A 16,434-nucleotide genomic window follows, 5' to 3' on the forward strand; every position below is an offset into this window, starting at 1 on the left:
GTTTTCCAGAATCTGTTAGGGTCATTTAGATTTTTGGAGGTCTGAGATAAGAAATAGTTGCGTTTTGCTGCTTTGACAGCAGTTGTACATTTATTCCTCATCTGTCTGTCGAAAACTCAACCAATCAGTGTCCGAGTCAGATTTTCTCGCTGTGGCCCAAAGATGATCTCTCCTGTGCAGGAGGTCAGCTAGCTCTGGAGTAAACCAGGGGCTTGAATATGATATTGGGATTACAGAAACATCTCTAAAATGGTTTAAATTATAACTATCTGATAGATTCCAGTTTGTAAATGTAAATAATAAATCTTCTTACTTCTTCTCACTACAGTCCCCCCTTTGGAAATCATCGCCTGTCCATGGGGATGAATTCCAACATGAACTTACGCCTTCGAATGTCCTTGAGCTTGATGTAATCCAACAAGGAAAAACAAAAGTCAAAGGAGGTAATCCCACAATGTTTTTGGTAATTCCATTGTGTTGTTGGTAATTCCATAATGTTGTTGGTAAATCCATTGTAGCAATGCTTTAACCCCTTGGAAACAAAGTCTGTAATCCATTGGAAAAAGTCATATAATCTACAACGATAAATCCACAACGAATGGAGGTGTTGATTGATCAGCATACAGAGGGGTTCCCTTGATTGAACTGAAGATGCGGCCACTGGATGAAGAGTGGAGACCAACGTCAGGATTGCAGGTCTCTTCCAGCGAAGGTCGTCGCTGGGTGACGTCCAGTCGGTGCCGTTCTGGTTCAATGTGTCATGCAATTATGTGGTTTAAGGTGGGCTTATGAAGGGGATTTTACATAAGGCCTTAACCTATATGCACCTGGTGTGTAAGCTATTATGATTGGGAACAGCTACAGCTACCAGTTAAGGGGTGGAACATGCTGAAAAGGGTAGTTATAGGGATTTATACCTATAGAAGGGCATTCCAAACTATTTTTCCATTCCTAACTTGGTTTAAGTTAGCTTTACATGGCAAAATATAGTTTGGTTCAATTGTCTGTTGTCCTTTTAGACGAACAACTTGAGATTGGGTGTTTGGTTTCCCCATAAATGTTTTTGGAGTCTATGGCGAGACTCATCAAAAAGAATTAGCTATCTCCCCGAATAGAATTGTTCAAGTAGGTTCGGCTTAGGCGTTGTGAGACCAATGTAGATTATGGTACTTAAGGTAGCATTAATCTACATAGACTCCGCAAAGATTAGGTTTTAACGAGTGAACTGCATGTTGGCATAGTTAAAGTCCTTTACAGTCTCCAACTAAAATACACACAAAACTCATTCTTACTTGGGGTGTTCAGAAACAATACCAAAAACCAATTAAACGATGTCTCACCATCGACAAAAACAGTGACTAAGCAACCAGTAAAACAACGTTTCAACATTGACAAAAGTAGTGATTAAGCAACTAGAAAACGACGTTTCGGTGCGTCACTCACTCTGAATGTCAGATTTGATCACGTTATCGCGTCTGGTAACATTACCCTAACTGGCGTCACCCTCCTTCGGTCATGGGGGACCGCGAACACGGGTGAGGACATCGCTCCATGAGCTAAAGTTAGGTCGTCCTTGAGTAGTTTTAACTGTTTGCGCAGCTGAAAGAGGACTTTAAGGTCTGGATTTGAATCCAGTTCGCCTTTCGATGGAGTGTATTTGTCTGGGTCAGTCAGATACAGTATCATCGAGTTAATTGCAGGATCCAACTTCTGAAGTTGGATGATGTCTGAGTCAGTTGAAAATGACTTTTCATATTTTAAAAGAACTTGGCGAAGTTTGTCTCTTTCTTCATCAGATGTCAGAGCGTCGGCTTGGGCGACCACTTCAATCTGTGATGAGACTGATAAGGGTTCTTGCTCTTTGGGGAGCTCCAACGAATCCCTTTCTGAGTCGTCGGACCTGTCTATGGGTAAGACACCATAGGTTTGAGGTCCTTGGTCGACGTCATCGGTTGAGAAAAGAGCTATGGCCTGTGTTGGTTTCGTGAACCATACTGGCCCAGCTTCTTGACTCGGTACCAGGTTATCTGGGAGTCCTCAAAGAAATGGAATGCCTAGTTCAAAATCATGAAAATCAGTAGAAATCAACCATCCTAGCATAGTGTTTTTTGGGATCAGCACCTCATCCGTGCCTGTGTTACACACAGCAACAGATGTGGTCCTGGAGTCAAGGCTCACTTGGTTCGTGGCTTCCACGGACAGTCCCAAGTGGTAAAACGCAGGAGAAGGTTGAAAATATGCCTGTTTATGGCTAATAGCTTGTCCAGCTATGATGTGGATTCGCACCATTAGGTTAATCACCTGAGGTGGTACTGTGGTGGTTTGGTTGCTAGCAACCTGGCAGGCCTCTGGAATGGTCTGCCCAGCCTTAAGGTTTGCTGTGTCTAGCACAGGAGGATCCTTTGTGGCTGGTTTTAGGGACCACAGCACCTTGTTGATGGTGTCCACGTGGACACCCAACCTTACTAAAATGTCAGAGCCTATGTAGGTTGCATGTGGTAAGTTTTGGATCACGAGAAACGGGTGAACCAGTTCTCGTTGGTTCCAGTTTAGTTTTAGGTTAATGACTCCTTCTGCGGTCATTACCTGTGAACTATTGGGAACTAATGGAAAGCGGAAAGCTTTTGTAATTAGTTCTAGACCCACGTGTTTGTGAACCAAGGTTTCATAGAAAGCTCGGTTAATTGCTGATTTATCTGTCTACAGAGACAGAACAGCATAGTTGGTGTGGGATCCTTGGATCTCTACACCTGTAACTACCAGTGGTAGGTAGTGTTTGGTGGACTCTGACTGCTTCAGCTCACAGAGGAGGCTGTCTTGTTGGGTCAGAGTTTGGACCACCGGGTGGGTCTCCTTGGTTTCACATGATGTCAGAGGAATACTCACCGGGCTCGTGTCTTCGGCTGAGGAGTCCTTTGCGCCTTCCGCGGTACCTGCTGTTAGGCAGTCTGTGTTACACTCCGGAGGCATTTGTATTGGCAGTGGTTTGCTCACTTTGGCCCACATTGTCTGATCACCATAATCTATAATCGCGTCGAAGCGGTTTATAAAATCCTGGCCAACCAGAAATGGGAATGAGTCAACACTAGACACGTGTACCGGGTGGTATAGTGTCATTCTGCCAATCTGCATGTGAACCATTGCTATAGCTGTCAGGGTTGTCCTCTTCTATGAGAGACCCTGCATTTCTATAGCACATTCTGTGAGAGGTATTATCCTGTCAGCACCGACAGCGGCTGTCCTCAGCTCCTCGAACAGTTTAGCTGACATAATTGTTATGTCTGCCCCACCGTCCAGTAGTGCTTCATGTGTGAGGACACCTTCGAGCGTTACTGACAGGTATGCCTTCTTGGCGACCCCCCTTCTGATAAAGTTACACAGAAACCTCTTAGGTTTTTTCTGACGTTTCTTCACACGTTCAGCCTTGTCTGTGTAATCTTGGTTTGTCTGAACCGTCAGCACAGCAGTAGCTGTTTCTGAGTGTTCAGCTTGCGATGACTCGTCATCGTTTGTGTGTGAGTTAACCCCCCTTCTTTCGATGAGGGGTTGTTGGAGGCAACAACAACAATGTCTTGGTGTGTTCCACCGACATCTGTGATGTTGTCATTCGCGCCCTCAGATGTAATAGTGATTACATCACTGCATAGTGCTCCAGGTTGGTTTCCCGTTTCAGTGTGTTTCAAAGTTTCTAACAACCTGCGTAGTTTCTCTGTCTCTTCCGAGCTCAGAGGTGTAGGGCCTTGTTTCTGGAACCTTTGTGATTTTTTCGCCTCGGTTCGTTTCGTCCGAGGTGGGGGACGGTTAGGTACGTCTTTTGGGGGTTCTTTTTCGGACTTCCCCTGATAATATGGGTCACCTTGGTTCCCATATCTTTGCGTCCTACGCACACCCCATTTACGATAATCACGTTCATCCTCTGAAAGAGGAGCTTTTTTGTCCCAGCATGCACCTTCATGACGCGGTTTGTTAGTTTGAAAAGACTGCTTTTTCTCGCCGTTTTTAGGAGGAGGAGGCGACGCACGCCGTCCTTCCAGTTCTAGCGAGTGGGGTTTAACCTTTACACCAGGAAACACCTCTATGGGCGTCTTAGCATGAGAACATGCCTCAAACACATTCACAGCACACTGTTTAATCTCATTGATGGATTTTTCTCTGAAATTTGCCATCATTTGTACTGACGTTTTAAAGTCAGTGTGGAGATTTTTGCTGAAAACAAATTTAAAACCTTCTTCCTCCTCCATTCCAGTTTCATTTCTGTAACCAAAATAAGCTTGGAAGATTCTTTTGTAATAAACCTTTGGATGTTCATGCTTCCCTTGCGTGACCTTGTCAGCAGCTGGGAAACCAGCAGGTCCCGTGCAGGGGTCGTACTCCCTGATCAAAGCTTCACACAGAAGGTTGTAATCCCTTCTCGTGGCATCAGGTTGACGCTCGATGAAGGTGAACACCTCTCTGTCCGAAGTGAGCCTTATCAGACTGATTTTATCCTCAACCGTAGCATTAGGATAACCACTCAGTCTGAAATCAAGGTCATTCAGATACGCTTTTGTTCCAGTTGAACCCATTGGGCCAGGTACAAAGCGTTGTACATATTTTGAGAGTTTTTGAAGATCCGAAATTGAAAGAGGAAGTCTCAATGCTCTCTCTTGCCTGTTTGGTAGAGGAGACCTGTTCAGGTCTGTCCCTGCTACTTTAGGTAAGGGTGGAGGTGTGTCTCTACACACATGTGGAGGTGGCAGAATGGGATTAAGAGCAGGAGGTGCACCAAAATCCTTCTGAGGTGATTGTGGGTGACCTGGACTCTGACCTTGGTCATCTTTGAGTTCCAGACAAGCTCGCCCCACGTCAGAAATCTTATTTGTTGCTGCGGCTAGTTTCTCCTCACAGGCTTTTAAGCGTTCCTGTGATGTTTGACATTCACTTTGTAAACGCACGCCTTGTTGGACTAACGCCTCCTTTTCCAATCTGCATTCGTTCAGAGCTTCTGATGTGAGCTGCAACTGTTGTCGTAGCATATCGTTGTCTGAACACAGTGCTTGGTACTGAAACTCTCTATCCCTAATCTTCTCCTCATATGAGTGAGCTTGTAATGACAGCTGAGCTCGTGAGAGCTCTCTGTCACATTGTACCTCATTTGCACGGGTCTCCTGTTCAAAGTTAGACTGTGCCATGTGTTCGAGGTACTCCTCTCTTTCGCTGTTTAACCTTATTGCAAGGTCATCAGCCTTGTCTACCACAGCATAGAATGTTGCTTTCAATAAGAGCGCCAATTTTGCCAGCTTGTCATAGCTTGACTTTGTTATGTCTGTAGAGGTCACACTCTCTGCAACCACTTTCAGCTCGTCCAATAACTCTTTTGAGTTCATGCTGTCCACCTGTTCACCATATGGAAGTAAGGATTCTGTGAGCAGCATCAACGCTCCCTCTAACCAGTCCTTCATCTCACAAGGATCAAAATCCTTTTCTGTCACACCTGCCATGGTTATTCACTGTTCAGCACTTGTCTGGTTAAACAGTTGCCAACTTCAGATTATTTTAACAGGTAAATATTTGTATTCAAGTGTCATGTGAGTTTCACACTCTTTTTAGCTCTGGGTTCACTCAACAGTACTGTGTAAGCCACTTCTTCAAATGAATGGGCACCTATTCGTAGGTTTTACCCCAATGCATGAATATTTTTAAGTAAATGCCTCTTTTCTGGCAGTGTTACTTAATGTGCTTAAATCAAACAGATACAAGAACCAGGCTTCTCAGTGATATTTACTCTAAAGCACTTAACATTAAATAAACCTGCAATTTTTCTAAAAGTCTCACGGCAACTTTAGTTTTTTAAAAGCTTTTTAAGCAGTTTCATTTACCAGAATTCGCTATTTAACAGTTACTCATTAAACCAGGTTGGGTGAAAAGAAAAAAATGATGAGGAGATTATCAGTCCCCTTTCAGGAAAACTGTTATACTCCTCTTTCAACAGCAGGTGGCGGTGTAAGCTTATTTATACCAGCAGGAGTCTATGACAACTTCCTGTGGATCGTTCCGTTGACATCCGGTTGTTAGCCGTTAGCTAAAATTAGCATCGGCCGAAACTCGGTCAAATCAACATTTCTGAACGGACTTAAAGCTAAAACGTGGCGTTGTTTCAACAAGCACAAATTTTTTGCATGAAACATGAGTTTTTGGGTACATGTAGTATGCCACATGTAGTGATTTTAAGCACAGAAAAGGCTTCAGTTGAACCGAGACTCATTTCTGGGGTCACGTGACTGAATCAACCAATGGTCAGAGCAGCAGCGGGGGTGGGTTTTACAATCTGACATCAGAGGAAGTGACGACAGACACGTCACTCGTCTCTCAGCGAATCAGAGCTACCCAAACAGCGGTTTTCAACCAATGACGCATCGTCATTTCAGCTAGCGTGTTAGCGATTAGCCAGAACATTCCGGTCAACTTTCGTCCATTAACTTCTCAAAATGTACTATTTTCTGCTCCAAATGTGACGAACAAACTCTTAACTGTGTTCTGAGACGGCGCCCAGCTTTTAAAACGTCTCTCCATCCATTTAAAACAACTCGTTCGAACTAATCAGAACCGAGCCCGACAGCCGAGTCTGAGCAGAACCCCCTGTCTGTTTAAACAGAATCAAACGCTTTTCACAGCTTATCAGCTTTGTCACATAACAGATGTACAAATTTCAGCTTTTAAATGAACACATTGGCGTTACTTTCAGCTCTAAAAACACCACAGACTGAAAAAATATCACTGTATTGTCTCTGAACCCCACAGCTGCAAAACGCTGCGTTTCACAGTCACAGAAATCTGCACTTTTAAGCTAATTTCAGTTAAGATCAGATATGCCAACATGATAAATTCAATTGTTACACGAATAACAGTCCATTCATGAAAACGTACGGGGCCACCAGTATGTAATGAACTATATCTGTCTCTGATATTATTCATAATTTAAACGGATTCTTTCATTTTTCTGGACTGAGTACTATCATGCATTGAATGATTAAATGTGGACGGAAACGTGTTTTATCTTTGACTCACCAACAACAGTGGGTCGTTTATTTAAAAACGATTTAAAACAACATCACACATTTACATTAATTGGCAGATTGATTTCAATAACACAGATTAATTAATGAGCTTTACAAGGAGAAAATCATGCGGCCATGATTTCCTCACCTGCAGCTTTTGAAACCAACAGACATTTCTGAAAATATCTGGATGATTTACTGGCAAGATAGAAGAGTTTTAAAGATGGGAAATGAAGGAGTTTAAATGGAGAGAAAATGGATGAGGGAAAAGTGGGTTGATAACGAACGGCACCCTCCATCCGAACCCAGCTCCACCTCAGTACACTTCGGTAGTGAGGGACTTGTTACCTTGTAGAAGATGTCTCCACTGGTACGGAGTTCCATTTAACGCTACCTTTCCAGCGTCTCCGTAGGAACAGCTGCGAATCGTCCGAAGTAGTGACGGTACTTCGTTCAACACCACGCTCACCTCTCAGGTGGACTCACATGAGCTGTGAGCCCGTCAGAGGTTCTACTCAGATGTGGAAGATTCCATAATCCCCACGAGACTCGGAACTTTGTTCTTCCTTCTGGAACTTTGTTCTGCGTAGTTCCCGTTGTTCTGCTTGGAACTAGGAAGTGTCGACCCTTTTAAAGAGGTCACTTCCGGTTCCTTTGAGAACTTCCTGATTGGTTGAAAGAACCAACAGGGGTGTGGTCTTAGTGACGTAAGAGGGTCATTAAAAGTCAAGGAGACAGAGTAGATTGTTTTAAGAACAGACAGAAAGATGTTTTGAAGAACAGAGACTTTTAGGAGCCGTTTTCCTTCTATCTGTCTGATAGAGATAAACATGACATTTCGTTCCAATAAACATGTTTTTGACCGTTCCTTCACTTTTGACCGACTTACAACTTGCTCATTTCAGACAGAAGATCAAAAAATGCATAATTACTCTTGTAACAAACATTAGCTTGATTTCTACTTTGAATGAGGATTAAAAATCATTTATACTGTTTCACAGTTGATTTAAAATGAGTGGTTCACTTCAATATCACACTTTTGATTATCAAGACATTTGTAAAATAGTAATGATAATATGAAAGAGAGTGTTCTTTCAATTAATCAGTGCAGGATACAATTAGAAAGTCTCTGGATGAGCTTAATTTGTATTTCTGGATACAAATCAATGAAATAACAGTTCCTTTTCCAGGAAGGCCCTCAGGGTCAGGACTTGACCTGAGGTTTAGTTCACTACAACTATTTATAGTGGAGGTGGTGTGCTGTTGACCTCAACTCGGGATGTCGTGGGTCGGTGGGCAGAGTACTTCAAAGACCTCCTCAATCCCACTGGCACGTCTTCCACTGAGGAAGCGGAGCCTGGGGAATTTGGGTTGGGCTCTCTATTCTCTGATGCTGACGTCATTGAGGTGGTTAAAAAGCTCTTCGGTGGCAGGGCCCCAGGGGTGGATGAGATTCGCCTGGAGTTATTTAAGGCTCTGGATGTTATGGGGTTGTGTTGGCTTACACAACTCTGCAATATTGTGTGAATATCAGGGGCAGGTCCCCTGGCTTGGCAGACTGGGGTGGTGGTCCCCCTATTCAAAAAGGGGGTGTTCCAACTATAGGGGATCACGCTCTTGAACCAAGGTCTATTCAGGGGTTCTGGAGAGGAAGTTCTGTTAGATAGTCGAACCTCAGATCCAGGAGGAGCAGTGCGGTTTTCATCCTGGTTGTGGAACACTGGACCAGCTCTACACTCTCAGCAGGGTCCTGGAGGATGCGTGGGAGTGTGCCCAACCAGTCTACATGTACTTTGTGGACTTGGAGAAAGCGTTCGACCACATCTCTCGGGAGCCCTTTGGGGGGTACTCTGGGAGTATGGGGTACCAGGCCCTTTGATACGGGCTGTTAGGTCCCTGTACGACCGGTGTCAGAGCTTGGTCTGCATTGCCGGCAGTAAGTCGGGCTCGTTCCCAGTGAGAGTTGGACTCCGCCAAGGTTGCCCATTGTCACCGACTCTGTTCATAACTTTTATGGACAGAATTTCTAGGCACAGCCAAGGTGGTGAGGGGATACGTTAGGGTGGCCTTAGGATTGCTTCTCTGTTTTTTGCAGCTGATGTGGTCCTATTGGCTTCATCAGGTCGTGATCTACAGCTTTCGCTGGAGCGGTTTGCAGCCGAGTGTGAAGAGGACGGGATGAGGATCAGTTCCTCCAAATCCGAGGCCATGGTCTTGAGCTGGAAAAGGGTAGAGTGCCCTCTCCCAGGTCGGGGAGGAGGTCCTGCCCCAAGTGGAGGAGTTTAAGTATCTCGGGGTCTTGTTCACGAATGAGGGAAAAATGGAGCGTGAGATCGATAGGCGGATAGGTGCAGCATCAGCAGTGAAGTGGGTGCTGTATCGGTTTGTCGTGGTGAAGAGAGAGCTGAGTCAAAAGGCGAAGCTCTCAATTTACCGGTCGATCTACGTTCCCACCCTCATCTATGGTCATGGGCTTTGGGTTGTTACTGAAAGAACGAGATCAAGGATACAGGCGGCTGAAATGAGATTTCTCTGCAGGGTGTCTGGGCTCTCCCTTAGAGATAGGGTGAAAAGCTCAGTCATCCGGGAGGGACTCAGAGTAGAGCCGCTGCTTCTCCACATTGAGAGGAGCCAGTTGAGGTGGCTTGGGCATCTGGTTAGGATGTCTCCTGGACACCTCCGTGGTGAGGTGTTCCGGGCACGTCCCAGAGGAGACCCAGAGGAAGACCCAGGACACGATGGAGGGATTATGTTTTCTCGGCTGGCCTGCGAATGCGTTGGGATTCCCCCAGAGAAGATGGCCCAAGTGGCTGGGGAGAGAGAAGTCTGGGCCTCCCTACTTAGGCTGCTACCCCCGCGACCTGACCCCAGATAAGCGGAAGAGAATGGATGGATGGATGGATGGATGGATGGATGGATGGATGGATGGATGGATGGAGGTGTATGATGGCATCCTCAACCCAAAATTCATGCCGATTAACAAACTGCAGTGGGTCCTGATATGTGCTTGTTTGTTTAGTCAGGCAGGATAACAGAAGTCTCTCTAAGACCTTCATGATGTGGGATGTCAGGGCTACAGGTTTATAGTCATTGAGGACTGATGGGTGAGTTTTCTTTGGTACTGGAACAAGGCAGGAGGTTTTCCACAACACTGGAACCTTCTACTGGGTCAAGCTAAGGTTGAAGAGGTGTTGCACAACCCCACAGAGCTGCTCTGCACAGACCTTCAGGACTCTGGGACTGACACCATCTGGACCTGCAGCCTTATTCTGGTTCAGTCTCTCCAGCTGCTTCCTCACCTGACTTCTAGAGAGAAAGAGGGGGGAGGCAAAGGAGGTATCAGTATCTTCCGATTTTTTTGAAGACCAACATGTAGAAGAAGAAGGGTCCATGACCGAGGTGGTAGATAAAATATTTGAGGTGTGACAGGACAGCCTTGGGTCAAAGGAAGGTGTAGGTCTGTTTGGCTGTGGGCAAGCGAGGAGGACGCTGAGCTTATTCCTGAACTGAACCTATTGAAGAACGTGTTCAGTTCATTGGCTCTGTCTAGGTTTCCATCCTTCTGATCCTCCTTCTGCTTGAAGCCTGTGATCTTTGTCATCCCTGACCACACCTCTCTGATATAGTTCTGCTGGAGCTTGCTCTCCAGCTTCTTCTTGTACACCTCCTTGCCGTTTCTTATCTTGACTTTTAGTTGCTTCTGTGTACTCGTCAATAATTCCCTGTCTACCTCCCTGAAGGCTCTTTTATTCTGGTTTAACAGTTCCTTCAGATCAGTGGTGATCCAGGGTTTGTTAATGGGGAAGCATCTCATCGTTCTGGTGGGGATGGTGTTCTTTACACAGAAGTTTATATAGTTGGTCACACACTCAGTCATGGCATTGATGTCTTCTTCATGTGGCTGGCACAGTTCATCCCAGTCTGTAGCCTCAAAACAACCCCGCAGGGCTTCTTCAGCTTCCGTTGACCATTTTCTCACTGTTCTCTTTATTGCAGGTTGCCTCTGAACAAGGGGTTTATATTTTGAGCAGAGAAACACAAGATTGTGATCTGATTTGCCAAGAGGGGGTCTTGCTTTAGAAATGTATGAATCCTTGACATTTGCATAATAAAGTCCAGCGTTTTGTTTCCTCTGGTAGAGCAGCTGACAAACTGTTCGAATGTCAGAAGTGTAGCAGAGAGAAAGACATGATTAAAATCACCAGATATTGCAACAAACACAATAGGGTGTTGTGTCTGTAGCTTAGTAACCTCGGAGCTCGGAACCTGCCAACCTCGGAACCTGCCAACCTCGGAACATCACACGCAGTCTCAGCAACAGCAATGGGTGGAATGTAAACAGTTGCCAAAATAACACTGGTGAACTCTCTTGGCAAATAATATGGACGACAACTTAGTGCTAACAGTTCAATATCTAGACTGCAGAGACGACACTTCACAGTAACATGTCCAACCATCTGTTGTTCACAAGCACTGCCAACCCACCTCCTTTTTTGCTACTCATCTTTAAATCTATATCTGCTATGGTCAGAAAGTCTGGCAGAGAAACGCTGGAGTCGAGGATATGATCCTGCAGCCATGTCTCAGTAAAACACATAACATTGCATTCCTGATACTCTGAATGGGTCCTTTTTAGGGCCTGAAGTTCATCCAACTTGTTTCCCAGTGATCTCACATTGCCCATCATGATCGATGGAAGAGATGGTTTAAACTTCATTCTTCTCTCTTTCTCCCTCTTCTTTGCTCCTGCTCTGCATCCACGACGCTTCCTTTTCAACTCATTTGGGATTTGGGGCTGCAGTTGAGATATTATTTGAGCTTTGGAGATGTTAATCAGCTGCTCCCGGTTGTAAAAAACAACATTGTTGTTATGGTTATGCATCATAACAAATGTCCAAAAGCAAAGATATTTCTGTAAAAAATCCTTCCAGCTGCACAGCATCCGAAACCAGAGGAAATAATCATCCAAAAAAGCTATTAATATCCAGAAAAAAGAGGAATTAAAGTTTTCAAAAGTAATATCTCAACTTGAAAGTAACAGAGCTACTCCAACATGCAGCTACCTTGAGTGGCGCAATTCTAGAAAAAAAAAAAACAATTCACGGAATCAGGCATGCGCAGAGGGACGAGTTGCTGTGCATTTCTTTGAAATTTAACAAGATAACCACCTAAAAAAAATATTTGTTTCCTCAACTTTATAGTAAAGGCAGTGGTTAATTTGAGCCGGATCCTGCCGGAACAAGATCCGGGAACTCCCTCATTTTCGCCATGTGCATTCCGGCAACGGTTCAATTGGATCCGTCAGCTCATATCTCCGCCCATAAAAGTCTAAAGTCATCGCACATTTTTATTTTGATTATTTATTAAAAATACAACGAGAGGAGACGTTGTCCATGTCTTTGTGGATGTTACTGCTGCAGCAGGTGCAATAGCTCGCACACATGCTACTGTCAGCAGAGACTCTGACCGCATGTCCCGCAGGGATGAAGCATATTCGTCCACCTTCAGCTGTGTCTCAGTAACCAAAGCAGCACAAACAAACATTTTAACAGCACAAACCAGCACAAACGTAGCACTAACCACTCACTGTATTTACTGGAATTTTTGACATGAGTGGGGCGTCAGCTTCACCTGCTCAGCTGTGCGCCCTGCAGACAGTGCACGTTTTAAGCACAGAAGCGTCTCCAGACACCTCTGCGAAGTGCACGCAACTGCCAATGTGTCAGAACTCCTGCATACATTTCAAAGATAATTAAAAAAAAGCTTACAGTAAAAAAAATACAAGTGAAATGTTTGATGTGTATTATTCAGATCAATTAGTCAAAATAACAGCGATCAAAATGTTGAAAAGACAGTCCAGTTTATTATCTAAAATAAATGGATTGTCCTTAGAATTGAAGCGCATGACAGTGGCAATAGATATTGGAGCAGAATAACACGCAGGACTGAATTCAGCTGAGAAGAGTTCAGGTCGGACATTGAAGTTTGTGTGTGTGTGTGGGGGGTGATGCTTGACAGAATCGCAGCTGCTATAATTCATTGCTCTCTAAAATAGTAATTTTAATTTAACCTATATTTATACAGGTTGTTGGACTCATTGAGCCTCGTCATTTCTGTTTTTAATCAGTTTAATCAAAAGTTTACAGATGTTTAACAACCTGTTAAAATATACCAAAATGAAGGAAATGGCATCTCTTTGTCCCGAACCAGGGTTTTGGATTCAAAATAGCCAGACACAGGAGTGCAAAAACAAGTACAGTTTTTATTTATTATAGACTGTGGGTGCAAAGTCAGGATCAGCTGAGTTGACAGTCTTCACAGGCAGATGGAGAGTGAGAATCACCTGTCAAGATTGCAGCAGTGATGTCACTGGTTCTGTGCAGAGCAGCTGCAAAAACGTAGTTTGAGGGGCAAATCCAATAACGGGGTCCGGTTGCCAGAGCAGGGGTCATGAACAGGAAGGCAGAGGTCCAGATACAAAATCCAAAAATGTAATCCGTGAAGCGTGGTCTAGTAGAGGAAACAGGGTCCGTTACCGTGGCCAGAGTGGCAGACAAATCCAAGAGGGGTAGGCAACGAGAGGAGTCAAGAAACAGGCGAGAGTTCAAGGCAAGGCAAGGCAAGGATACAAGATAATATGATAGAAGGCTTCACTATCAGGGACCATGAGTGATGTAATAATTCGGCACCAGTGGAGAGGGAGAATGGAGTTTATAAAGGGTGCAGAGCAGGTGAACCAGATGAGCTGAACAGGTGAGTGGAATCAGGGCTGATTGCTGTGATAGGCTGAGGGGGTGTGGTGAACTGTTAACTGACAGGAGCAGATGTGAGCAATGACAGGAGCTGAGGGATAAACAAAACATGAAGGAGAGAGGCAGAAAACATGGCATGTCATGAAGGGGCAGGGAAGTGAGCAGATGGGGGTGCCAGCGGGAGCCGCTGATCATGACACTCTTTTATTCCAAATTTTCTGGGGGAGGAACCATGGACCTCACATCCCAGATAGCGAGGAATGTTGGTTTGAGAGAGGAGTAAAGGAGGCCATCTTTGTGAAAAGAAACCGTCCATCATTAAACAGGGGTGGAGCCTCCGGGTTCAACTGTCCCCCTCTTACAATGCTGTGATTGCTAGTATCACTCAGCCCTCTGTGAATAGTAAACAGCCATCAGTGTGCTAATGATCCATTGTTAGGCTGATGGTCCTTCTTGACCATGTGAGCAGCTGGTTTTGGTTGTCAGCAGCAAAACTGGTTGATCCACTATGAGAAGGTGCTATTTAAGAGACTGAGCTGAATACAGCACCTCAGACTGAGGAAGTCTTTCGGATGGAAGATGAAACGTTTCTACATTATTTTTGTTTGTTTGTTGAACGTCCAGAGGACCTGACTTTAGATTTTTTTGTACTTGGATTATTGAGCATGCATCAGGACATGTGTATTAAGTTTCATTAAATTATCTTGAACGGATCAGAAGTTATGGGTTGGACAAGTGAAGGTTTATGAACATCCAGGTGGATGGACAGACTATAATCAAACAAATGTACTGCTTTTGACAGGAGTATAAAGACTAAATAAAAAATTAATAAGATATTCATGTTCATGGTTAGTGTACTATATGGCAACTTGTGACCACAACTTTATAATATACCAAAGTCTTACCTATCCTTAAAATGTCTTTGGAACAAAGACCCTCTTCATCGTCCACATTTCCCTCTTCTTGTTCGAACTCAGTATTGAACTGTTTGAGGATGACAGGACAGACCAGGTCTCGGTCACCATCCACAGAGGGTTTTCGGGGCCTGAAAGCACAATTTGCTCAACCAAGCTGTAATAACCGTCTTTACAACAAAGTATTTGTAGCCGACAGAAAATTCAGTGTGTCAAATAAAAACTGGACCATCATCTGCATCAGGTATCGTCCACTGTCCTTCACAAGTAAATACAAGATGTAAAAAACAAAACTAGATTTACTTAGCTAAAGAATTTAATTCAGGTCCTCTGGACGGTTTCTTTTTGTAGCAACGTTTCGTCTTTTATCCAAGTCTTTCGGATAAAAGACGAAACGTTTCAACAAGAAGAATCCATCCAAAACCGATTTCACTCTTAGATTGTTTTACCTGGATAATTGAGCATGCATCAGGATAGGTTTACTTATGATTATTTGAAAGTGTTCCATGATTAAAAATCGATCAGACCAAACATTTAAGCACAATAAGCTGTTAAAGATTTAAAAAAGGACATGGTGACTACAGTCTGACATATACTGTACATACCTTCTCACTCTAGTTGTGTGAATACTGATTTAGCGCTTACACAGTTGGATACCTGAGTTTTTCCCTCCCGTATGTTGTTACAATCTAACAGTTCTGCATACATGATATTCCTCCTTCAACCACTTATATTGAGACTCAGTGGTTAGCAATGTTGCCTCACAGCAAAAAGGTCCTGGGTTTAATCCCCGGTTGGACCTGGGGTCTTTCTGTGTGGAGTTTGCACGTTCTTCTCGTGCTTGCGTGGGTTTTCTCCGGGTACTCCTAATTCCTCCCACAGATCAAAAACATGCATGTTGGGCTGCCTTCAGGGCCAGGCCTCCCTCGCAAAAGAGATCTGTGATCTCAATGGGATTTGCCTGGTTAAATAAAGATTAATAATAAAGTAAATATTTCAAAGTGTTTGGCTCATTCAGGGGATGGGTAATGTTACATTTAGTTTTTGTACCTTTTATATTTTTCAATGCATCAACTATTTTTTTAAGTGTTCCCCCACAGAAAAACATTGAAAGCACCTGAATTTGTTTTAAAATGTTTTATTCATTCATTCAACCTTTATTTATACAGGTTACAATAGAGACCTGATTTTAACAGTGATGACAACAGTGGACAACAAAGCCAATCATAAAAGGATGCATACAAATTGAGAACACAAGTGAAAATAAAATGGTATTAAAAATAGTTTCTCTGTTTCATCTACAGTTGCATCTCAAAAAATTAGATTGTAAAAAAGTTTCATAATAGTTGCAGTTATTGCTGCGCAGGGGGTTCACAGAAACTGAAAGCAGAGGTTCACATACTTTTACCACTCACAAATATGTAATATTGGATAATTTTCCTCAATAAATGACCAAGTATAATATTTTTGTCTCATTTGTTTAAGTGTGTTCTCTTTATCTACTTTTAGGACTTATATGAAAATCTGTATGACAATCCTCAGTCACTGAAGATGGCAGGCAGGCACGGAGCTCAGATATATTTAAATAAAGAATTTATTAAATAACAAAACAAAGGCTGGCCAGGCAGCAAAAAACTTACTCAAGCTTAACAGCGAGCAGAGCAGAACAGAGCAGAACAGAACAGAACAGAACAGAGCAGAGCAGAGCAGAGCAGAACAGAGCAGAGCAGA

The 16,434-nt window shown here is 43.8% G+C and overlaps 1 protein-coding gene across 1 annotated transcript in view; it reads right to left on the reverse strand.

Moving 5' to 3' along the window:
* Positions 1-16,434, reverse strand: part of mettl22 (methyltransferase 22, Kin17 lysine) — a 149,594-nt gene that overhangs the window by 63,659 nt on the left and 69,501 nt on the right. Inside the window, exon 4 of the mRNA XM_037689303.1 lies at positions 14,695-14,834. Coding sequence (XP_037545231.1) covers positions 14,695-14,834 — 140 coding nt within the window. The remainder of the gene's footprint in view (positions 1-14,694; positions 14,835-16,434) is intronic.

Source organism: Nematolebias whitei, chromosome 15 (assembly GCF_014905685.2).
Source record: "Nematolebias whitei isolate Nwh7 chromosome 15, NemWhi1, whole genome shotgun sequence".
NCBI classification, from domain to species: Eukaryota; Metazoa; Chordata; class Actinopteri; order Cyprinodontiformes; family Rivulidae; genus Nematolebias; species Nematolebias whitei.